The 25,020-nt window shown below is 34.7% G+C and overlaps 1 protein-coding gene across 2 annotated transcripts in view; it reads left to right on the top strand.

Moving 5' to 3' along the window:
* The window catches only part of LOC118189728 (neuroguidin-B-like), a 177,968-nt gene that overhangs the window by 36,655 nt on the left and 116,293 nt on the right, over positions 1-25,020 (top strand). For both annotated transcript variants that reach the window (XM_085806810.1, XM_085806811.1), the window contains exon 8: positions 5,290-5,412. In XM_085806810.1, the coding sequence (XP_085662936.1) occupies positions 5,290-5,412 (123 nt within the window). The remainder of the gene's footprint in view (positions 1-5,289; positions 5,413-25,020) is intronic.

Below are 25,020 nucleotides of genomic sequence, written 5' to 3'. Positions count from 1 at the left end.
GGCTCCAAAACATGGTGCAAAAAACCTTATTGAAAGCCAATTAAATAAGGCCCTGCAGGTGCTCTTGCATTGGTGGGAAGAAAATAATATGACTGGAAATTTTGAAAAGACAGCTTCACAGTCGTTTTTCTCACCCATGAAATTTTTTCCCCAAAGTACCAAGATACTTTGTTTACCAACATGGACAACTTTACTTATTTGGGAGTGACTTTTGATAATAAATTAAGGTGGAAGCTTCTTGTTGAGCAGCTTACCGAACGTGTTTCAAATAGACTTAGTATTCTTAAGCATTTAGCAGGATGTATCTAGGGATGCATTTAGTTCACTCTTAGCATTACATTTAATATTTATATCTTGCCTTTAATGGCATATTGTTGTGAAGTTCTCATCGTTGTCCCACAATCGATTGTTAGTAGACTTGAAATGGTACAAAACCAAGCTCTTCGCTTGATTACAGGAGCTGTGAAGTCTACACTTATTAATGTGATGTTATTGTTGATAGGAAATAACCCTTCTGGATATTATGAAAATGAGGGCTTTGGTTCTCTATGAAAAGCTACTGTGGATGCAAGATCCCAACTGGAGGGACTACATAGTCAAGCCTAGGAAATTAAAAATTCATTATAGATTTATTCAAAATGTCTCCTGGTCCTTTGAGAAAATTCCTGAGATTCCATACAACCACTCTTGAAAACCAGAAGCCCTTTGGAAGTGATTAATGTCAAAGTAAGGCTAAACCTAGTGAAAACCATCCATAGAAAGAGAGATGTTGCACCAAATGTTTTGAAATGCCTCGCTTTGAAGACCATTGTGGCTAGATATCCACCTACTCATTGGCTGCACATATTTACTGATGGTTCTTCGTTTGACTGTAATTTTAAAGTTGGGCTGATATTTTTTGGAATCTTTTTTCTTTTTATACCCCTGCAGGATACATTGGTACCTCCTTTGATGATGAAGTAGTAGCCATTTGCATAGCCCTAAAACAATTATTAGCTATCTATTACAAGTTTGCAAATGCAGTCATTTTTTCTGATTCTCATGCAACCATACAATCAATTAGCTGTCTTGAACACCCAAACACCCATTAATTCCGGAAATTTTGCAATGTCAAGAATTTCTGAAAACTCTCTTTAAATGGGAAACAAATTGTTCTCCAGCGAGTGCCTAGATATTGTGGCCTTTGGAGCAATGAACAAGCGGAATTCCTTGCAGAAAAAGGTGCCAGCTTACTACAGCATCCTAATACAGCCATTTCTTATTGGAGGGTTAAACTGTTTTTGAAAAATTTATTTACGTCTAATATCTTATGAGATCTTCAGACTCGTACAGCCGTAAAATGTTGGAGAATGATAAGTCCTCTTATATCCTGATAGTCCAAGATGCAATGCAGTTGCGGCTTTCAGGACATGATTGCCTTGCCATGCACCGCATAGGCATTTCAAATGATCCTATCTGCTTACTTTGTCATTCTGGAGAAGAAATGAACAGGGACTACCTGCTCTGATGTGAGGCTCTTTGTGGTCTTGCAGAAGAGTCAAGATACTGAGAGGCAAGAATGCTCCTTAGGCAATGACTTTTTGTTCTTAGTTCTATTGTTTGTAACCTCTGTTTATAAGATTTTAGTTCTTTGTAATATATATATATATATTTTTTTTGGTAGCCATTGGAAAAAAATTTTTTTTTTAAAAATTCAGTGGAATTTCCATGGTACTTTTAACCATTATTGTGGGTCGAGGCAAAACAGACCCATCTTCAGTCCGCTCACCATCAGTTAACCTCTTTTTATATTTTTTAGCCTCATTGAGGCTACTTACTGAGGCATTGTGTTAATATTCATACTATCAAATAAAAAAATACAGCATTACCACTTAAGTTACCAACAGACAAGAGTTTTTTTTTTTTTTTTTAAATTCCACAAACATTACCATTGGCACTGACTGATAAGCACTTACCTTTAACTAAATCCAGTATCCTTGTCTTGACTTGAAGTTCTATTTCATATCCCATATTATTTCCACTAAAGACTGTTGCATGCGCAGATTCACATTCTTAAAGTCAGTGAAATCCTGCTGAAGCACACTAAGGAATTGCACCGAGTGAACAGTATCCATTTTAATACTAAAAGATTCTTAATTTAAAACTAAAAGATATACATAAATCACAATAATTCACATATTTGGGCTTAACATATTCAAGTTCTGAGCGCATTAGTTATCAAGAGCCAAGTCCAAAGAATTATTAGCTGATACCGAAGAATCACGAGGCTATTGGAACACGCTTTCCTCGTGGTTGCGTTCTCTGAGGGGAGGAAAATTATTAGCCGCAAAGCAGGGCGATATATCCCTGTTCATAGTCACATGTTTTCAACACAACACAAACGACACCTTCATACTCTAAAGTTAAGAAGGAACTCTGAATGCAGTAAGTCCTTTGGAGCACTATTTATACTACTGCATGTTGTGATTACAGTGCCATCTGTTTGCAGCTGCAGCTTTTGTAACTATTATTTGGAAGCTTCTGTATAACAGTGTTACAGTTTTTGTAATAAATATACCATTTGTTGTATTCCTCTATCATTCTTTGTTTTTGAGATTTTTAATTTTGAAATCAGGGACTTCCTTTGCTGGACACCCTTTACAATGGTTTGTTAAATTTCATTGAAAGCAAAGTGGAACAAAATTGTAAATCCAAGCCAAAAGAGCCTAAACTCAGCAAAACGGAATGATTTTGCAGCATTCTCCCTTTTAATACTGTACCAATTTTGAAATAATCTCCAAATATTTACATATACCCCTGAAATTTTTTAGTACAAAATTCTAATTTTAATATTTACTTTCAGATGCATTCCAGTTTTAATTAACATCACTGAGGTTAAAATTTTGAATGCTGATTAAAAAAAAAACTGCTTGTGTAATTTTGACGAAACTTAGTACTTGGGCCTAATTTGAGGCATGGAATCAAAATATGATAAAAAAAAAAGACATGTCATTCAGAAAAATCCAATTTTCTGTTAAACTCCATAATAAGACAGTGGTCTATATAGACCTAATATATATTTTACATCATGGTTTTGACACATGAAGAATGGAAGTTGAATTTTGTTGATGGGCTGACTAAAATGGGAGATACAGAATTGTCCTCCCTTTTTTTGATTTGCTGTACCTAATGCATTTGAAATGCATTATACAAGTTTCTGCAATCTGAAATATAAAGTTAGAGATACTTTTTACAGTCATCAATGATATTTTTACTATAGATTTATTAATATTAAATTTTTATAAAATGTACTAATGATATTTTGGTTGATCTTTGGATTATGGTAACTTGGTGATTTTTTGGTGACCAACTCTGCTACAGCAACACTCTATTTTTTTTTTTCCGCCATTTTGTCTTCACGAAGTAAAGACATTTTTCTTTTCTTTTTATTTACTGAACACTTTTTCCAACAATCTACTAGCCGAATTACACTTATGCTAGAAATTTTATGTAACAAAACTGCTTAATCATGAGTGCAAAATTGGGAAAATATTAACTGCAAAATTGGGAAAAAGTGTACAATCGCAAACTCCTTGCGCGTTTTTCAGAATAGCACATACACATAAACCATTTACACGTCAACTTATTTTTACTTAAAAAAAACATCCCAGAATTGCACAAAAATGGCATTGCATGCACTCTTAACTTTATCCATCTACACTGCTATTTTCTCATAAATTACAAAAATTTGCACGAAAATGCAAAAAAATTCTGTGAATCTTTAAACTTGGTAAAAAGCACATATATGAAATTACCTGATCGCGAAAAAGTATATACCCTTTCCAAGGATGAACATTTCCACGTATAAAATAAATAAAATATCCAAACACTTTTACTTCTAAATTATCTATTATATTATAAACGTCACCAACGAATTCATACCGCAAACATTACAAATGGTTACAAATACTTAGTGTCAAATATTTAAATTATTTCCATACACGTTTACTTCAACTGAAACGTATACCAAATTCCTACAAACATAACATTCACAAAATAACTATCATTTAATTAAAATATCACTAAACCATGTACACGTCAACTTATTTTTACTTAAAAAAAATCCCAGAATTGCACAAAAATGGCATTGCGCACACTCTTCACTATATCCATGTACACTGCTTTTTTCTCATAAATTAGAAAAATTTCACGAAAATGCATGAAAATTTTGTGAATCTTTAAATCCGGTAAAAAGAACATATATGAAATTACCTGATCGCAAAAAGTAGTATATACCCTTTCCAAAGATGAACATTTCCACGTATAAAATAAATAAAATATCCAAAAACTTTTACCTCTAAATTATCTATTATATTATAAACATCACCAACGAATTCATACCGCAAACATTACAAATGGTTACAAATACTTAGTGTCAAATATTTAAATTACTTCCATGCACATTTACTTCAACTGAAACGTATATCAAATTCCTACAAACATAAAATTCACAAAATAACTATCATTTAATTAAAATATCACTAAACCACGTACACGTCGACTTATTTTTACTTAAAAAAACATCCCAGAATTGCACAAAAATGGCATTGTGCACACCCTTCACTATATCCATGTACACTGCTTTTTTCTCATAAATTAGAAAAATTTCACGAAAATGCATGAAAATGCTCAACGTATTCTATTCAAACGTATTCCAAAATACTACAAACATATAACTCACAAAATCACGGTCATTAAATTAAAATGTAATTAAATTAAAAAACACTACTTAAAATATAAATAAGCACATACATTAAATTAATAAAAATTAGATTACAATCCTAATTACTTTAAACTAAATCATTGCTAATAACAATTTTCCAATAATACCATATTAATTTATTTACTCCTTACATTTAGAACAATGCATAAAAATAATATCCTCAAATGATTAAAAATACTAATTTACCTAATCTTCAGAATCTTCATTACGTGGCACGCACACTTCCACTATTTCACACAACACACAAAAGCTTAATACAAAATAATATAGTACTACGGTTTTCCAAATTCCCCCTTTCCCCTTTTCCGATTAAAGAACTTTAATTCGTCCATTAATGTCACATGACATACTCATGATCTCTCATTTCCCTCACACAAAATAATGCGTAATCGGAACTGAGTACTTCTCACATTATTACCAAAGTCCTAGGTAGTAACCTTTATCACCTCCAAAATGTTGCCAAACTACCAGTTACCACATTCCAAAGATCAGCTGATATTTTAAATAATGTTACAAAATTTTCATAGGTTTGTGTTGATGAAGTAATGGCGACAATGAAACAAAATGCATATAAAGCTACACAAATTCTTTTAAATGCTATACCTGCTATTGCCGAGAAAGACTGGTCAAATATTTTGAAAGAAAATGAGGTATGTGGTTTATTTATATATTTCTATTAACCTTGTGCCTCGAAATATACATCTTATTTGTGACATGGGTAATTGCCTTTTATTTAGAATTTAGGTAAAGTAACATTTAAAAAATAAAACATTTATATTATATTTAAAATGCAGTTGTGCTCCTGCATCTTTGGTTTCATTTATCTGTAGTTTATTGTTGCCCAAAAAACATTTTGAAAATAAGAGTAAAAATAATTCATAAGCTACAAAAATGGTCATGAAAGAAAAAATGGGTTGTAGCATGCAGAAGTGCATACAAACGTCTACACTTGTTAGGCATTACCTTTCCATAGCAATCTGCTGCCATGATTACTAATATGTAAGTGTAATTTGGATAGATATTCTATCTTATGCAGAACTTTGATTTGAAAGCATGATTTCTATTGTTCTAGTATCTCTTCAAATTCTGCATGATACTATACAGCAGACATGGCCAAACTACGGCTCTCCAACACCTTTATTGTCGCTCGCAAACTACTTGCAATCCTTTGCCATCTGAAATGCGACTTGTTTTGAATAAATATAGTTTAATTTTTTAATTCAAATGGAATTTGAAATACAAATCCTACAGTGCCATGTTTCTTTATTAATCACTAATTTAATTTCTGATATTATTATGTAAAAATTTGATAGGTTTCAAACTGTCCACTGCTGGCTTATTCAGAGCAAAAAATACGTAAAATTACAAATAATAATTCCATTTCTACTAACTACTATTCCAGTTATGTTACTTTTTGAACAGGTAATTGTCATCAGAATACACTGATACGAAGTTAATCTAAAACGCGATGCTAATATTTTTATTTAATTATTCTCCCTAATATTTTTTCTCTCAAGCTAATTTTACTTCAGTATCTGCTTACACTCCTGTGTGATCCACCTGGAAGATTTGCTATTCGTTGTAGGGTACTACTTTTATTCAGTCCTTGAATGGTATGAGTAACTGCTGAAGAAACCTTTTCCACCTTGCAGTCCATATAGAGTTCTTTTAATCTGTGGAAGAATTTCATGAAGGTTTTATTTTGGGTGGAGTGAACCTTCAGCCTCTTATTTGGTAAGAAGACTTGCCTCAATTTCCTGCAGAACTCCTTCAAAATTAATTTCCGATCCCTAAGCAAGTTAGGCATTTTTATACAATTGCTTCACATATTTCACAATCATTCAGAATTATATGCTTAATGACCACTTTCCCACATGGAACTCTATCTTTAATAAAAATTCCTTGGTAATCCTAGGCAGAGATCATAATTTAATTTACCAGTTGTTGTGCATGTTGAAATATTTGGGAGTCATGGGAAGAATCACTGGTTTGACAACGATTCAAATATTGTTATTCGAGACAGAGGTCTTTCACGTTAATCATCAAATCTTCATATCAATAATGTTGCATCAAGTGCAATGAGAGATCAACAGAACACAAATGTCTCTCTTCTCGAAAGTTCCTGTAAAAATCAGCATATTGATATTGGTAAAATCTCTTCAGCTTGTGATATTTTCTCATATTTTTCGATTTCTTGTTTGATGACCTTCTTCCCTTCTACCTTGCACCAGGTTAAAGGCACTTTGCTGCCCAGTATATCTAAAGTTTTTCACCCCTTAGTACTGCTGCAATGCAGCTGCACCAGTTGCCCTAGCTCTGATACCAGCATTACACTTCTTTTAATGTGTTAACATTTTTTGCCTTCCTAATTTTCAATCATCATGAGCATCTAACACGTCCTTCATGAAAGCTCAGTAGCCAAATGAAAAGTTGTATAATGATCCAGTTTGATCACTACAAATTTCGGGCAATAATGTGAAATTTTGTTCCTGTAAATATTTATTTTTAAAGTCAAATCTTTTATTTTCTAAAATATCCTCTGCTTACACTATTTCAAACTCAATTTAAGATTTATTTCCTGTACATAGGTTAGGTAACCCAATAGAATGTTGTACTATATACAGGGTTCGTACACATTTCTGCACATGGAAATTAAGTACTTTTAAGGACCATTAATGAAAAAAATTAAGGACCTATGAGCAAATGGGAACTGAATAAATTCAATTAAAAATATTATCTGTGCCTGAAATTCACTTTTGTAATACCATCCTAAAAATAAAATAGATCTGCAAGTAGTATGCATTATTACTAAACATGAATTAATTAACATAATTATTATAAGTTAGATAATAAAATAAACTTTATGCAATTTATCAAGTAACATTAAATATTTTACACTTATAATAGTTGAACATATTTGAAAGAAGATAAGTGACACGTTTTACTAGCTTTATGTTGATTATTTTTATGTCTCATTTTGTCACATACTTGGTCAGTCTAGAGCAGTGTTTCCCAACCTTTTTTGTGCTATGCCCCACCTAATCCTCTCTAAAAATTTTAAGCTCCCCCTAGCATATACATAATATTTAATATTTAAAAATTGAAATTTTCACGAAAGAAACTAGAATGATAGCTTTTAGGAAGAAATGTCTACGAAATTTTATGAGCAAACACAGTAAGTGAACTTTCAAAACATGGAGAACTGAAATTCAAGAAAAAACTAATTTTAGTGAAAGATTTTTTTTTTATTTTTAAGTATTAGTAATTTTTATTATTTAAATTTAGCGAGTTCCTTGCGCTTGATACTTGTTGCAAAGAAATTTTATGTCAGATTCCAATTTAGATAACTTGAGTCTCAAGTCTCCCAGTTTCATTATATCCAACCGATTTTTTTTTTTTTTTTTTAAAGCAGCAAATCATTTATGGCACTAAATCCGCATTCAGTAAAATATGAAGATGGAAACGGTAACAATAGTTCTCTTGCAAATTTTGTTGCATTTGGATATCTGAATCTGGTTTCCTCACAAAGCTATGTCATCGCTCCTTTTATATTAAATAAAGTTTTAAGTGACTCTTCATTTTGCATTTCTGCGAGTTCTTTTTACTGCATATTTGAAATGTCAGCCAAATCCACTAGCATTGGCTGCATCATCCAAGTTGGAAAATCAATTTGTTTTAAGTTACAAAATCTTTTAAATCAGTCGATAAAATTTTCAGATGATCGACAATAACAAGTATAGCGGTAGTCGCGTCACATTTTTGGAGCCAATGAGACTTTTCAAACTTTTTGTGGTAAATAGTATATGCCTGACATAATTCAACAAAGATAATGAAACCAAATATCTTCCTTTTGCATCATAAGTTTTATTTGCTCCTTGAAGTTGTTTATTTAATATATTTAATTTTTCAAAGATATCAGCTAAATAACTCACAATTGCCTTGTTATCATCCGTTAACGGATTTTTCATTTCAGGTTTGTCGCTTAAAAAATAACTAAGAGTATCAAATAGTTCCTTAAATCTTTCCAAGCAGTTCCCTTTCAACAGCCTTCTTACTTCAGTGTGAAGTACAAGTCTCATATTGTCTTCATTTTGTTCTTCATAAAATAACTTGAAAAGACGTTCACATTTAGCCCTAGCTTTACTAGCATTGATACACTTTATAACTAAATTTAGTACTTCATTTAGAACAGGCGAATTGTTTTTAGCTACCAGATTTTCTCTACGAATAACACAATGCACAAGAAGCCTTTCTGGATTCTCATCTTTTATCAATTTTAAGCAACCCTTTTCCTTATTCCGTGCTTTATTTTATTTTTCAACTATCATATTAGGAGCACCATCTGCAGTACAATATGTATTATATTTTTTAGCTTACTATAAATATCTTTAGAGGTAGTGGTGCTTTCTAATAATTTACAGAACATTTCTTCGGCAAAATCCCCTTTATGAATATATCTTACACAAGTTACAAGTACGGCCTCACTGTCTCTCAAAGTTGGTTCATCCATTTGCACCGAAACTTTTCTTGTTTTCAGCTTTTCAACAAGTTGTATTTCAATATCTTCACTCATTTAAACTTTCTTCTGCAAATAGTATTGTTATTTAGTGGCATAGCTTTAACGTCTTTGTCATCTTTTTCTAGAACAGTTTTAAATGCTGATATTGATGGCTTAATTAAATTCTCCCCTATAGTACGGCTTTTCCCAGATTAAGCGATGAGTAATGAAATTTGATACATAGCCTCCAGAGTACAATTAACAGTTGCATTATGAGCAGTAAATAGGCACTTTAATATTACTCTTTTTTCAAAAATTGTCCTTAAAGTGTGAAAATAATTCAAATCTGAATTAATATCAGCATTATGTTTCGCCTTCAAATGTGCCTCAAGTTTCATTGATTTGTTGGTCAGGCATTATTGGCATAAAAGGACAAAAGTTGACCGTTTATGGAGCGGGTATGTAACCAAATTTTAAATATGCCTCCGAATACTGACGAACGTTATTTCTTGCTTGCACCCCTCATTTCACTAAGGGCTGAAAGAAATAAATATAAGATCAATATAAACAAAGCTGAAAGCAGCTACTGTTGCCATTCAAGGAAAGAATAATATACCGGTTGCCATTCTTACAATAAAGTAAATTTGTTGGCTGAAATGTGTGAGAAATGTCTGGAAAGCATAATGTGTCAGTTATTTAAATGCCTTTAAAAGCATTTAAATGTCAATGTCTGCGGCGAGAATTCTTTATAAAATATTTAAAATGCTCCGCAATTTAAAAACATTTTTACGTATACATCACTTACATTTTTCTTTACTTTGGGAATTAAAAAATGAAATTTCGAAAAATTTTGACTTCATGAAACATATTTGGAAAGTCCTTTGTCCCCTTAAACTCTGCATGAGTCCATTTTCGAATTGCCCCCCTTAACAATCGCATTGCCCCCTTGTGGGGCGTGGGCCCCACGTTTGGAAACACAGGTCTAGAGGTTTAGTAAATAGCATGTAGATTTTATGTCAAGCGGCATAGGTTAAAATGAGAAGTAAGATCATAATCAGCATGATTCGTAACAAAAGACTGAATGTTGTCACCACTGCTGCTTGTCTAGATAGAGACCTGCTGATTAAAACAAACCTGAAAGGCCTGATGTAGGCACGGTTGGCAAGTGTTTAAAGTTAGTTATGCTCTGTTTGATGCAATTAGTGTCGTAGCTTCCTGTAGAGTTCCAGGGGTTGTAACCTAGTTAATGTACTTTAAGGTTCCAATAAGCTATTAAAGCACCAGAGGTGATAAGTATTTTTGTATTATTTTAAGTCTCACTAGATGAAAAGACTAAGATTTACTTGAATTTTTACATTTTTGTGTTTTATCTTGTGACCACACTGACTATTAATGAAAGACAATAGCTCGCTCTAATAGGTTACAGGTTTCGGAGGACAGGGACGCCTGTTGTCTAACATAGGTAAATAGGCGTATATCCCACGCCCTCCTTTATCTAGCGGCAACAACTCCCTGGAGCCCCAAGAGGCTGCTTCGGGAGTTTATTGAGACATGAAAAAGGCTGTACATGGCCAAACAAGGGTGCTCATGTTTTGTTTTACAGATTTGGAGAGACTTTGACTGAACAGATATGGCAAGGAAACAAAAGTGTTGCAGAATTAAAAAAAAAAAAAAAAAAAGGCAGCAAGAGCAAGAATTAAAACATGCAAAGAAATACAATTAAGGACAATTAAGGCATGTGTTGAGCTAAGTTGCTAGGATAATGACCTCAGGTGGCATACGGTGCACAATATGTTGAGTTCTGTGGTAGGAGTTCGTAGGGCATAGATTACACAAGCGTTTGCACATGTGTATAGTCGCAAATAATTCGCTGTTTGCATGCATTGTTCATAATTTTTACATAGTTTACAGTTGCTTCAGGTCTCTGTTTATGAACGTGCACAGAAGGATGCAGCTGGCTGCAGTTGTACTAGAGGAGGATGAACATTTACACACTCTGCAGTTTCACAATTTGCGCATTAGTGGAGTGCAGGCATTGCATCCTGTGACAATTTCATGGAACCTAAAATATTTGAAGTCAATACTCTTTGGTTGCTCATGTAGATCGTGTTCTTGTTACTGGGAAGGTGGCAAGGGCTTAATGTGGCTGGCACACATCTTGGCCCATAAAGGCTAATGCATTGATGGTTTTGCAGATTTGTGTTTTGTTGTCTTAGTGCTGATAATGTAGCTCTGTAAGGCCTCAGGCCCTCAGGGGGCTCACTTTTGTGAGTACGGGTGTGGCAATCCCGAGGTACCCTAGCCCTTCAGAGGATCATCTTCTTGGTGAGACGGGTGTCACGATCCTGGAGCCCCAGTGATCTATCCTCTTTTCCGTCTCCTCTCCTCTTAGCTAGGACTTTTTCCCTTCCCTTCTCCCTCGTGGTTTCTCTCTACAGAGTTTGGGGCTCGTCATGAGAGACTGGAGCAGCTCTTGTCTCTAGTTTTCGAGTGGCGAGAAAACTGCCCACGTGTTTGCCGTGCATGGAGACCTGTGTCACTGGAAAGGAGGGTCCTGGTAGTTGAGGGGTGAGGTACTGTCCCCAACACACTGCTTTGCCCTCTGCTTCAGCTAAACGGGAGGCACCTTAGTCGTCCTCACGGGTGTCAATCGGCTGGTCACTAGTCCTTGTGTCAGTGGCTTGGGGTCAAGCTCTCGGGAGTACCTGCTTTCGGGAAAGCCGACTGTGGGGCTTCAGTTTGCGTATAGGTCCAGCTAGTCCTAACACAGGAATCTGTGTTCCCTTGTTGGGCTCCGTGGTGGGCGGGCCGTTGGACCCGAATTTTATATCATGGCTTCCCTTTTTATTTAAAAAAAAACCGAGTCAAGTGATACCAACAAAGATATAGAAATTGTCGACAAATCTATTAACAAGAAGATCCGTGCTGATGAAAATACAGAAGATATTGAAGTTAGTGACAAATCCATTACAAAGAAGATCTGTACTGATGCAAATGCCAAAGAATCTGCTGATTGTCCGTGCTTTGTTGTTGTTTCCAGTGCCTCTGGAGAATTGCAAAAGATGTCTTCTTTCCTGGTCAGCAAATACATTCATTCCTGCATAGGTGAGCTAAGGAACATAAAGCGTCTCCGTTCTGGAGACTTGCTCATTGATACCCTTTCGGCCACCCAGTCTGCTTCACTTTTACGTCAAACCAAACTTGGACAAGTAGCTGTAATAGTGTCAGCACACAGTAGAGGCGTGATCTCGGAGATCGACCTTCTGTGTGTTTCAGAAGAAGAGTCCGTCTCTGAGTTAGCTGACCAAAATGTCTGTGGTGCTAGGCGGATCAAGATGCGAAAGGAAGGCCAGTTGATTGACACGAAACACGTGATCCTGACCTTCAAATCGCCTGATCTGCCGAAGAACATAAAGGCTGGGTATCTTAACTGTCCCGTAAGACCATATATTCCAAACCCAATGTGATGCTTCCAATGCCAGCAGTTTGGTCACTCTAAGACATCCTGTCGGGGCACCCTTACATGCGCCAGATGCTCGTTGGTTGGCCACGATAGTGAGAATTGCACCGCTGCACCATTGTGTGTTAACTGCAAGGGTGATCACCAGCCTCAATCAAACAAATCATACGCCAGCGCCGTTAAATCAACACGCACTATAGCCACCCAAACTTCCATAAGTACACAGACTCAACCAAATAAAACTCAGCAACCTGCAAACAAGAAAAAGGACAATACAACACATATCGTACAAAATAAAGAAATAGCTATCCCGAGCAAACTCAAAACTGTGCCTCCAAAAATAGTAACAAAAAATAGAAGCCACAGCAATAGTTCTGTAGATTGTTTGAATTCTGAATCTCTAGATTCAGACAGTATGGAAATGGAGGATGGATTGGAAATTCCTGAACATCTGCTTCCGCGCAAAACTAAAAAGGAACACAGAAAGAACAAACATCAAACATAATGGCCACCCTCGTCTCATGGAACTGTCGCGGTTTCCACCGAAATTTCCTTGACATCAAAGCTATAATCAATACTTATCATCCTGTGTGCTTCGCAATACAAGAGACTAATCTGAAACCAGATCAACATGCAAAACTTCGGAGATTTTCTCTCGTCAGGAAGGATAACCTTGCTGGTGAGCGTGCCAGTGGAGGTGTATGTCTCCTCACCTCACTGGACTATCCCTCAGGTTCCTTTCCTTTGACGACTTCTCTCCAAGTTGTCGCTGTACAAGTAAACTTTCATATTGTAGTTTCAGTCGTTTCTCTTTATTTGCCTCCTAATGAGCACATTGATCAGCAAGATTTAAATGATCTTTTAGAGCAGCTGCCTGAGCCTTTCATAATAATGGGAGATTTTAATGGCCATAGTCTGCTCTGGGGTAGTAAAGATACAAATTGCCGTGGAAGACAAATTGAGCAGATGATCGAAGATCATAGCCTTTGTCTCCTGAATAATGGGCAGAATACTTACTTCCATGAGCCTTCAAGGACATTCCACGCTCTCAACCTTGCCATCTGTTCACCATCTCTGCTGCCATTTTGCACTTTTAGTGTGGGAAATGATCTTTACAACAGTGATCACTATCCCATTTTTATATCTCTTGCACGAAGAGGAGCAAACCCCATGTCGAGATCCCCTCGATTCATACTCGATAGGGCAGACTGGGAACTCTTCTCTTCCATTGCAGAGCTCACAGATGAAATGGTAGAAGATGCGCATATCGATGATGCTGTTGAAGCTGTTACAAATACTATTATTGAGGCAGCTATGCTTTCCATTCCTAGAACATCAGGAAAAATACTGAAATATTCGAAACCGTGATGGAATCGCGATTGTCATGAAGCACTGAAAAAACAGAAAAAAGCATGGGGTATTTTTCATAGATATCCTACTCTGCGAAACCTCATTGCACTTAAAAGAGCCAAAGCAAATGCACGAAAAGTAAGGAGGCAGAGCCAAAGGAATTCCTGGATTTCATATGTGTCGTCAATAACATCCTCCACGCCTAGCAAGCAGGTTTGGGAAAGAGTTCGAAAAGCATGCGGAATATATAAAGACCACTCACTTTCCTTTTTGGAAAAAGATGGCCGAGTGATTAGCTCCATAGAAGAAATTGCGAATACTATCGGTGAGACATTTGCTGCCGTTTCTTCCAGCAGAAACTATTCACCTGCATTTCTCTCTATCAAGCAGCACTCTGAAATAAATCCCATTGCATTCAACTCGTCCAAATCTGAGCCTTACAATAGAGCATTTACTATGCTGGAATTAAAGAGAGCTTTATTGCAGACACATAGGTCTTCTCCGGGTCTTGATGGCGTGAATTACGAAATGCTAAAACATCTGTCCTATAACTCACTGACTGCCCTCCTCACTCTTTACAATAGAGTGTGGAAGGAGCGTATTTTTCCAGTGCATGGAGGAGAGCTGCTGTAATTCCTATTGATAAGCCAGGGAAAGATCCAAAGAATCCATCGAACTATCGGCCAATTGCCCTTACAAGTTGCGTATGCAAACTGTTTGAAAAGATGGTAAACAGCCGCCTGGTCTACTTCTTGGAAAAGAATTATATTATATCGCCTTATCAGAGCGGTTTTCGAAAGGAAAGAACAACTGTAGATAACATGCTCCTCATAGAGACATCTATTCAAAAAGCATTTGTGAGAAGAAGCCACCTTGTCTCGATATTCTTCGACATTGAAAAAGCTTATGATAAGGCATGGAGATACGGTATACTTCGCGATCTTCATGAGAATGGCTTGCGCGGCAACCTACCAATTTTCATTCAAAATTTCTTGAACACTAGAACTTTTCAAGTGAGAATTGGCTCTGTTCTGTCAGATGTTTTTGAACAGGAAGAGGGTGTGCCTCAAGGCTGTGTGCTCAGTGTAACCCTGTTTAGTTTAAAAATAAACTCTGTACTAAAAGAACTTCCTCCCACCATCTTGGGATCTCTATATGTTGATGATCTGCAGATTAGCTGTCGAGGGGCAGACATGAGATACGTACAGAGGCAATTGCAGATGGCTCTGAATAAGATCGAAGAATGGTCAAACAAACAGGGATTTACTTTTTCCAAACAGAAAACTGTGTGTGTTCACTTTTGTAGGAAGCGAGGTCTGCATCCTGAGCCTGAGTTATATCTGAATGGTACAATTATTCCAGTTACGCCCGAAGTAAAATTTTTAGGAGTGACGTTTGACCGAAAATTGACCTTCCTTTCTCATGTTTTAAACCTGAGAAAGAAGTGTCTAAAAACACTAAATATTTTAAAAGTGTTGGCAAACACCTCCTGGGGTGCAGAGCGTTGCTCCATGTTTCGCATTTACAGAGTGCTCGCCTGCTCTAAACTGGATTATGGCTCAGTTGTTTATGGATCCGCTTGGCCATCAGTATTGTTAAAACTGGATCCTGTTCACCATCAAGCTCTGCGGATTTGTTCAGGAGCTTTCAGGCCCTCTCCCGTCCAGAGCCTGTACATTGACTGTAACGAACCATCACTTTATCTGAGGCGTGAGCAATTGTCCCTCTTGCAATATTTTAATATTCTATCCCAACCTGACCATCCCAATAAGCTGTGCTGACTCGATGATGCGTGTAACGTTTTATTTGAAACAGGTCCATCCTGCGTTCCTACCTTTCCTTTAAGAGTTCGCCCTGTCATTGAGGAACATTCCCTCTCTGATATGCGTCCCCAAGCAGTACAGAATTTCGAAATTCCATCTTGGGAAAATTCACGGATTCAGCTTCTTGATGTTTTCAAACATCACGTGAAGGCAAGCACTAACGAGATCGTTTACAGACAACTCTTTGCTGAACACAGGCACAAATATAGCAGTTATTATCCGATATATACAGATGGATCAAAGTCAAAAGATCATGTCGGGATGGCATTTGTATTTGAAGATTACATAGAGGGCAGATGCCTGCACCATGCTTTCTCAGTCATAACATCTGAATTAACTGCAATATATTATGGTCTTTTGTACATCTCGAAGCTCTGCCACAAAAAGTTCATAGTTTATACAGACTTGAATAGTGCTCTTAAATCTTTGGAAGCTTTTCCCAACACTCAGAATCCTGTGGTAGTGGATGTTCTCAAAATTCATATAAACTTAACGATTCGAGGATATGAAGTCCTGTACTGCTGGGTTCCTGGACATGCTGGAATAAAGGGAAATGAGCTTGCAGATATCGCAGCAAAATCTACTGTTGAACTGTCTAGTCACCTTATCCCTTTTAGAGATATCTGCTGTGTCATCAAGGGAAAGGTCCGAAAAAAATGGCAGCAAATTTGGGATGTTCAGCTTCAAAACAAGTTAAGACAAGTAAAACCTAGAATTGAGCATTGGGAATCTACCAAAAATCGTAAGGAGGAAGTTCTTTTGACTCGCCTCAGAATTGGTCACACTAGAGTGACACATAGCTACCTTTTAAAAGCTGAGAATGAGCCTGTTTGTTCAAATTGTAATGTTTGTCTATCTGTCCGTCATATTTTAATTGAGTGTCCATATTTTAATAATCTTCGTCAGAAATGTTTTAACGGCTGTGACTTACCTCTCGACCGTTTAATTGGAAGAGAGGTCAATTGTAATTTATTTTATTATTTAAAAGAGACTGGCTTTTATCACCTAATGTAATTTGTTTTGAAGATTGTGTCTTGAATTTTAAATGTGTGGTTTTAACTTGTTTTTATATGACTTCATCCTCTGGATTTGATACATTTGTCTACTTGTTTTTATTTATTGTATTCTAATTTCATCAGTTGTACACACCCCATCTCGTGTTTGGCACAATATAACCATCTTTGGTTTTGTGCCATAATCTCTCACTCACTCACTCACTCTGTAAGACCTCAGTTATTGTTGTGGGATGCTTAATACGAGTTGAGGTTGTCAGTGGGCAGTGAAAGATGTAATGATCGGGTGCTCCTTCTCAGCCGCAGATGCAGGTGTTGGAGATATGGTGTCTGAAGTAATATGAAGGGAAAGGGTCGTGTCCAGTGTATCTTGTGGGGTTGCAATGAGACAGGCCGTTGATACTTTTGAAAGAAAGATATAGGTACAGCGACCTGTTTCACTTGTGTTCCATTTATGTTGCCACTCTCTGAGGACTGCTTGATGCAATATTGGTTTTAGATGAGATGGCGGAACTGGGATGTTCTCTCAGTGAGCATCGGGTCCGTTGGCAGCTTCCTTTGCCAGGACGTCTGCAGCCTCCGTGCCCTCGTGCGCCTTAAATGCGGTTAGTTGAATGCTGCTATATCTGCTGTGGTAAAGTTGACTCTGTATGCCTGTAATTACTGGTGATGAGTGGCAGTGATTCAGGATGACATGGAGAGATGATTGGCTGTTGGAGCAGATGCAAATGGGATGCTGTGTGATTCTTGTACTTTGTAGATTTTATGTCAAGTGTCATAGGTTAAAATGAGAAGTAAGCATTATCAGCACTATTCATGACAAAAGACTGAATGTTGTCACTGCTACTGCTTGTCTAGGGAGAGACCTGCTGATTAGACCAAAACCTGAAAGGCCTGATGTAGGCACAGTTGGCAAGTTTTGAAAGTTGGTTGGGCTTTGTTTGATGTAGTTAGTGTCATAGCTTCGTGTAGAGTTCCAGGGGTTGTAACCCAGTTGATGTATTTTAAGGTTTCAATACGCCACTAAAGCACTAGAGGTGATAAGTTGTTTTGTATTATTTTAAGTCTGACTAGATGCAAAGAAAAAGTTTTACTTGAATTTTTTGTGTTTTACCTTGTGGCCATGGTGAGGATTAATGAAAGGCAATAAATAACTCGCTTTAATATGCAGAGATAATTTTTAAGGGTACGCAATTAGTTATAAATAATTGAATTAGGTTATTAGATAACCTTAGTCATTATGGATTTATATGACCACTACTTAATTTTATTTTTTAACAATATTTGTTAGAAAAGCCCTATTCAAATCAAAATCTAATCAAATTTCACAGTTTCAAATACATGCAATTTATGACATTGATTCTTAAACGATATTAGGATGATTAAACATTAAAAGCTACAAAACATTTATGTTTTGTAACAAGAAAACTCAACAAAATATTTATCCGTCATTTTAATTTGAAGCCTTTCCGAGCATTTTGGCTAGTTTATATCGGTTTCCTTCTCTTTAAGAATCTTTTCTAACAATTAGAGATTTATCTCAGTATGCAAACCAATTGTCTCGCTAGTTTCTGCGTGCTTTATCTCCTAACTTGTCAACCTTTCCACAATGTACGTATGAGGACTTATTTGATCTGGTAAAAGTTAAATAGTCCCAAACCCCCGACAGACATGAAGCAAATTATCGCTATGTCTGAAAGTAACTACAATATCAGACAAAGGCTTAAATAAGCCTCTTTTTTAAAAGAACTTAGAACAACATAAAGGCATATTCTAATGCTAACAAAATCAACTACAGCTCATGGTGACGTAATTAAACAAGAACAGTCAAATTCAAACTAAAAATGTGGACTAGTGGTCAAAGATTACACAATTTAATTTTAATTTAATCTGGTTCAATAACTCTATCATATGAAGAAATAGAAAGGAGACATTATAGTAAAGGCTGACATCATAAACATTTGGGTAATTTACATAATAATAACTGCACATATTTTTGAAGAGTAATTTTCTTTATGTATTCAGTTTTTTTCTACATGTTTCCTTTTCATTTTAGGATTTTTGGATTTTTAATTAAGGATTTGTGTTATTCTAAAAAACATTAAATGCATTTAGAATGTATAAAAAAAAGTGGATAATTTTATTTCTTTAGTAATATGAACATTCTGAAGAAATATGAAATATATATGGTAAAGGCCAGTTACAGAGCTAATGTGTCAGAATTTTTAGAATTTAGTGACACAGCGAACAGCAAAATTTAGAAAGGCACTAGGCAGCAGAATTTAGGATCCATAGAGATTGCATCAGGTGGGAAAATGCCGAGTGCATTTTCCCACCTGATTTTAAATTGTAAGTTTTTCAATTTCTTTAGTAATAAAAAAATCTCTTTCTATAATGCTTGCCCATGTGATAAGATTAGAAGCATTTTTGATGTTTCCCATGTTTGTGCCAAGTGAAAAGTAGAGAAAATAAGGGAAAGATAAACATGTTAAGAAAAAGATTCTAGTATCAGGAGTAAAACATACAAATATTATGTTTTCATAAGTCTTCCAGACGTTCTCCAAAAAGTAAGAAATTCATCACTAACTTTCTGTTAAATACATCCATTAAGTGTTGATACCATGGAGACATTTTGTATTTTGTCACATATTTCTCAAATCTTCTAGAATCGTGGGTCTATAAATCTTGCCTTCAAATCCTTCTAAACTTTCCAAGCTGCAATGTCTAGAATACTAAAGAAAAATTATAACTAAAGGTTTTTTTGGGGGGGATATTTAATCTATGGTAAAGCACTCAAGGGCTGCCTGCGTTTGTGGAGGACTTTCTAGGGAAAGCTGGCTTAGATACACATTACACATGGAGAAAAACCATAAAAACAGCCATGCAGCCAGTTTGTTTGTCATACTGGATGTAAGTAAAACATAAATTTTATTGGGTGCTTCCCTTGAGCTTTACAAAACAGATGAACAGCATATATTTAACCTATGGCATGTGAAGAAAAACTTATGATGAATAACTGGTGATAAAATTGACTGCCATGTTGGCAAGTACTTGGCTGCAACAATTCCATGTGATACCTCATATAAATGCTAACCGGAATACTCTTATTCTTAATCTAATCTTTGACAGTTATATTCCATCTCAGAATTCTGTGCATAACACTGGGCAGAATCACGGCTACTGGCCATGTCAGTAACCAGGATGATATTCATTTTAAGATAGACTTACAATCTTCACATATTTCTTGGCCTTTACTGTGGGTTTATATACTTTATTATCTTCAGCACTGCATAACTATAAGGGAGAATGTAAATTTCCCTACAAAAACAAAACTTAAGGAAAGGTGTTATAATAAATTTGTTTCAAGAAGCAAAAAATATTCTAGAATACTAGAAAATAATGAAATAGAACTAAAATATACAAGAATAATAATATCAATACAACCTTACAACAGTTTACATTTTGACAGATGTGTTTCTTACATTGAGTATGAAAAACAGTTAAACAGAATTTTTTATTTTGATAAACAGAAAATTAACATGGCCTGAAATTGGAGTTTTAGGTAAGAAAAGTAATGAAATTTTCATTAATAATATAATTAACATGGAACAACTTTTTGATGAAACTATGATTACAATAACTCTTTGATCAGCTAATGAAGAAATTTGGAAAAATAAAAGTTATGAAGAAAAATAAATACAAATTTTCAGTCATTCCAAAGAAAAGATACATTTCATTGCCCAACCTTGTTCAAATAGTGGAATACATTTTCCACATACCAGGCATATCGGTACCAGTCAAAAGAGTATTTTTGATAATGAACATTGTATGGTGTGAAGAAAGAGAATAAATGAATCAACTGTACAAGCTGTAGTAAGCTGCAGAACTAATAGTGAACTAAATTGTAGTAAGCAGTTAGTTTGCAGTGTTCTTGTCAAATGTAAAGGCTACACTTCCACACTGATGATGTAACTGCCATTTAAGCATAACTTTACTTAACACTCTTCAACAGCTGGCATGGGTGAAAGAATAAGTTCACATTTTGCTGACATTCATTAGTTTTGCTTTATTCATATTTTTATTGCATTTTCTTTTTTATACTGCATGTGTTGCTTAAAAATTTGTTTTAAAAAATTATCGAGTTTGAAGATATGATGAATAGTTTTTGTGTATTTTCCCCTTGTATTTAATTTCTATAACTTCTTTCGTACTATATGACACAGCTTAATATTATTAAACAGGTAATTATCAGTTTCATTAATAAATTTGTAATGAATTAGATCTTGATTGTGCCAATTAGTTGCTAATACATATTCAACTGTCGATGGCTTGATCATCAACCCTCAAAGGGTGTATACTCCATTCGGAACCTCTCATTTAAATGAATAAAGCTTACTGACCTGGAATGTGTAAATATGCCCTTTGCTGTAAGGTGCTTGGTTGCAAAGACTAACAGAATCGGCAGATTTTGATATGCTACTCTTCAAAACCAGCAAAACTCCCAACTTAACATGTAATATGTGATGTCACAAGCATTTTCCCTATTATTAGATGAATAAGTTGGTTCAATTTTGTGTACCATTTCCCATGCTCCCTTTTCTGTAGTTCATTTTTAAGGAAGTTTCATAGAAATCAAAGCAAATTCAGAGTTGTTGCAGTAAGCACTACACACCACAAAGTAATAAGCCAAAACATTCTAAAATTTCCTTTGTTTTATAGATAAAAAGTAAAAAGCATTGTGAAAATGAAAAAAAAAAAAAAAAATTGCACAGAAAAATCAACGGTCACATATGTATAAGAAAGTCATACATGTCTGTTACTTGCATTTCTGACCCCACCAAATCACTCAAGAAAATATTTTTATATACCTCCAGTTGTGCTGAAACTCGCATCAATAGATACTTGTGGAATAGTATCAATTAAGCATTGTCCACTAAATGGGAATGCAGTGGTCTTTTACTTTGAAAGTCTGGGCATTCAGAAAGTATATGTTTATGCAGGTTTGATTGCATAGTACATGTAGACTTCAAGTATATATAATATATAGTCAAACTGCCATTAAGTATATATAATATATTATTTTCTAGTCTCTTTAGCACCTTTTTTTTTACTATCTCTAGGGTCTCCATTTTCTAGTCAGATAATATAGCTATCTTACTTTAGCTCATTTTCCCAAGTATAGTTTCATTATGTCAGCATAGGAAAGTATACACTTGAATAAATGGTACGCTTTGTATGGCTTGCATTTAAACTGAACTTAGCAGCTAAACTGGAACAGCTTTTGTCCATTTACCAAAAATATAGTCTGTTGCATTTTTAATTAATTGTGACTGTTTTATACTAATTGGTTTTAGATTGTTCATTGAGAATAATGCTTCCTATTGTGATAATTATTTTTCTGTGTTAAAGCTTATAAACATTTTTACCACTTATTTCTTCATAACCATTTTTCTTAAAATTTGTTGGTGCAATAATAATCAATATTTTCATTCTATAAGCTTTGTAATTTGGCGCTATATAAAACCATTTTCATTGAAAACAGATTCTCTTAGTGTATTAAGAAAATAATTTAAAAATTAAATGCAAGAAACAAAATAATTTTATCTATGGTACCTAAATAACCTAGCATACGTACATGCAAGATTTTTCTCTTATGTATACTTGCAGCAGACGTCCTTTTATCTTATGACATATTAAATGATTTTTAATTATGATGATTTCCACTTATAATACCAATTAATATTACTAAACTAATGTTCGTATACCCTGGCATCATATTGGGGAAGAGTGAAACTAGTTATTTCAAAGTAATAAATATTTATAATTTATGAATTTTCAAAATTTAAATCATTAAGTATCCATTATTATCAGTAATATATCATTCTATATCTTTTAGAAATTATGTTGCCTATATATATACAGTCAAAAGTCGTTAATCCGGACTCGTAGGGACTTCGGCGATTCCGGATTATAGATCATCAGTTTAAATCTGGTAAGATGGCATGCAGAAATTATAAAATTAAAAATATGAAACCGTAATTTATGAAATAAAGAGCAATTATGATCTAAAGGGTATCAAAATTTACAAAAAAAAAAAGCTTAATATTTATTTGTTTACTTTATTAAACATTTCTTTCAATGTAAGTTGTTTAAGTTGCTTCGTTTTTTATGTGATAATACATTCTCTTTAATCCTATAAACAGACATAATTTCTTGTTGAATTACAAAGTTCCGCTGTTGAAGTCCTATAATTGCTGTGTCGAGAATACCGACTAATTTGTCAATCGAAATTTTTTCGTTTTCAATAACCTCTGTCACTTTCTTCGCTATCGGAAGCGAATTATAATGATGAGGAATTTGATTTAAATCATATCAAAGCCGGAGTACATAGAGATGAAACACTACATTTAGTAAGGAATCAAAGTCAAATAAAATAAAAACATCTGCCCTGAAGATAAGGATAGTGCTGACAGATCAACTTCCAATTCATTGCGCGCTGCAACATTAAAGATAAACAAAGTTTAGATAAACAAAGGATATGCCTTTATCCATTTTTTGCAGCAATTCCACTTTTTGTTTAATAGGCTTCAAAACATACTTCCGCTTTGTAGATCCTTTACATATTAGTAAATATATATCAGAAATTCTATTTGACATAATCCAAAGTTCAAGCTTACTTTTATAAAATTGCTCTAACAGTCTGCAAAAAATAATAAGCCGAATCCAATTCGAAGATTCAGGAACAATGCAATCTGCAACATTAACTGAATTAGATAATTTTAGCTTAGCTTATACCGTCCGTTATACATTAAACGTGCATTCGTAAACGTATTTTGCGCATGCGCACTCGCATATTAGCAGCCGTAAAGGTCTTACGCGCATGCGTCAAAGCGACACATGCGCAGAAAGTTTGTAGCTTTGAGGTCCGGATTATAGATCATTCCGGATTATGGGTGTCCGAATTAATGACTTTTGACTGTATTCCAAATTTATTTACTATTTTTATATCTTTTACTTTTCAGAAATTTGCTAGTTCTGCTGTTATGCACTAATTCTTCACATGAAGACGCAGTTATGCACTAATTCTTCACATGAAGGTGCAAAGTTATGCACTCATTCTTCACATGAAGACGCAAAGTTATGCACTCATTCTTCACATGAAGGCATAAAGTTATGCACTAATTCTTCACATGAAGATGCAAAGTTATGCACTCATTCTTCACATGAAGGCGCAAAGTTATGCACTAATTCTTCACATGAAGGCACAAAGCATTAAGAATTATCATTAAACAGCATGTTTTCTTGCTATTTAAATAAACACTTACCAATATTTCTTTATAAATGTATATTAAAATATTTCTCTATTAAATAAAAAATATTTTAAATGCATCTAAATAATGTTGTGTATTTAATATAAATGTAAAATATTAAATTTTCCTATAAATTACAGTGTATTTTTGTTACTGTTGTGTGGAAATCTCGTCTTAAGTTTTCAAGAGACTCATCGTTTTCTGCACGTATGTGCAACAATCCTGAGTTACAAAAATCAACTTTCACCGGCTAGCTGTATTTTCAGCTTTCCTTACATTGTCATTATGATGTTGCTCAGAAATGAAGGTTTTTAAAAATGCTATTGGTGCTTTCTGCCTCTTTTATTTCATATCATCTCTGTACAGTATTAATACTTGTATCTAGAATGTTTGTGTTAATTAGCTGACTTTCCTGTTATTGGTTTGAAGACAGGAAATTCATTTGTACACTCCTTATGAAGGAATCTTTTTATTTATTTTATTTTATTTTTTTTTATTAGCCTTCATCCTACTGCCTGAATCTGAATTATATTACTATAGTAAAGATTCTTTAATTAGAATACTCCCAATTATTAACTAGAATATTTTTTTTGGCTGAGTAATAAAAATAACAGCCAATCCTTATCAAAGATTACTGATAAGAAAAATGGCACATCCATTTCCTCGTTACGCTAAGATTTCCAATGATCTTCCAAAATATCTTTTTTAATATAGGTCTAATAATCTTATGCTAAAATATGAAGGAAACTTCATTGAGACCTTTGGGGGGGTGTATCAAGTACATTTATAGAAGTCACACTGAAT

The sequence above is a fragment of the Stegodyphus dumicola genome, chromosome 12 (genome assembly GCF_044657685.1).
Source record: "Stegodyphus dumicola isolate Sdum_Otavi_A_Nest chromosome 12, ASM4465768v1".
NCBI lineage: Eukaryota > Metazoa > Arthropoda > Arachnida > Araneae > Eresidae > Stegodyphus > Stegodyphus dumicola.
The sequence above is the reverse complement of the archived record's forward strand: the minus strand, read 5'-3'. Positions and strand labels throughout refer to the sequence as shown.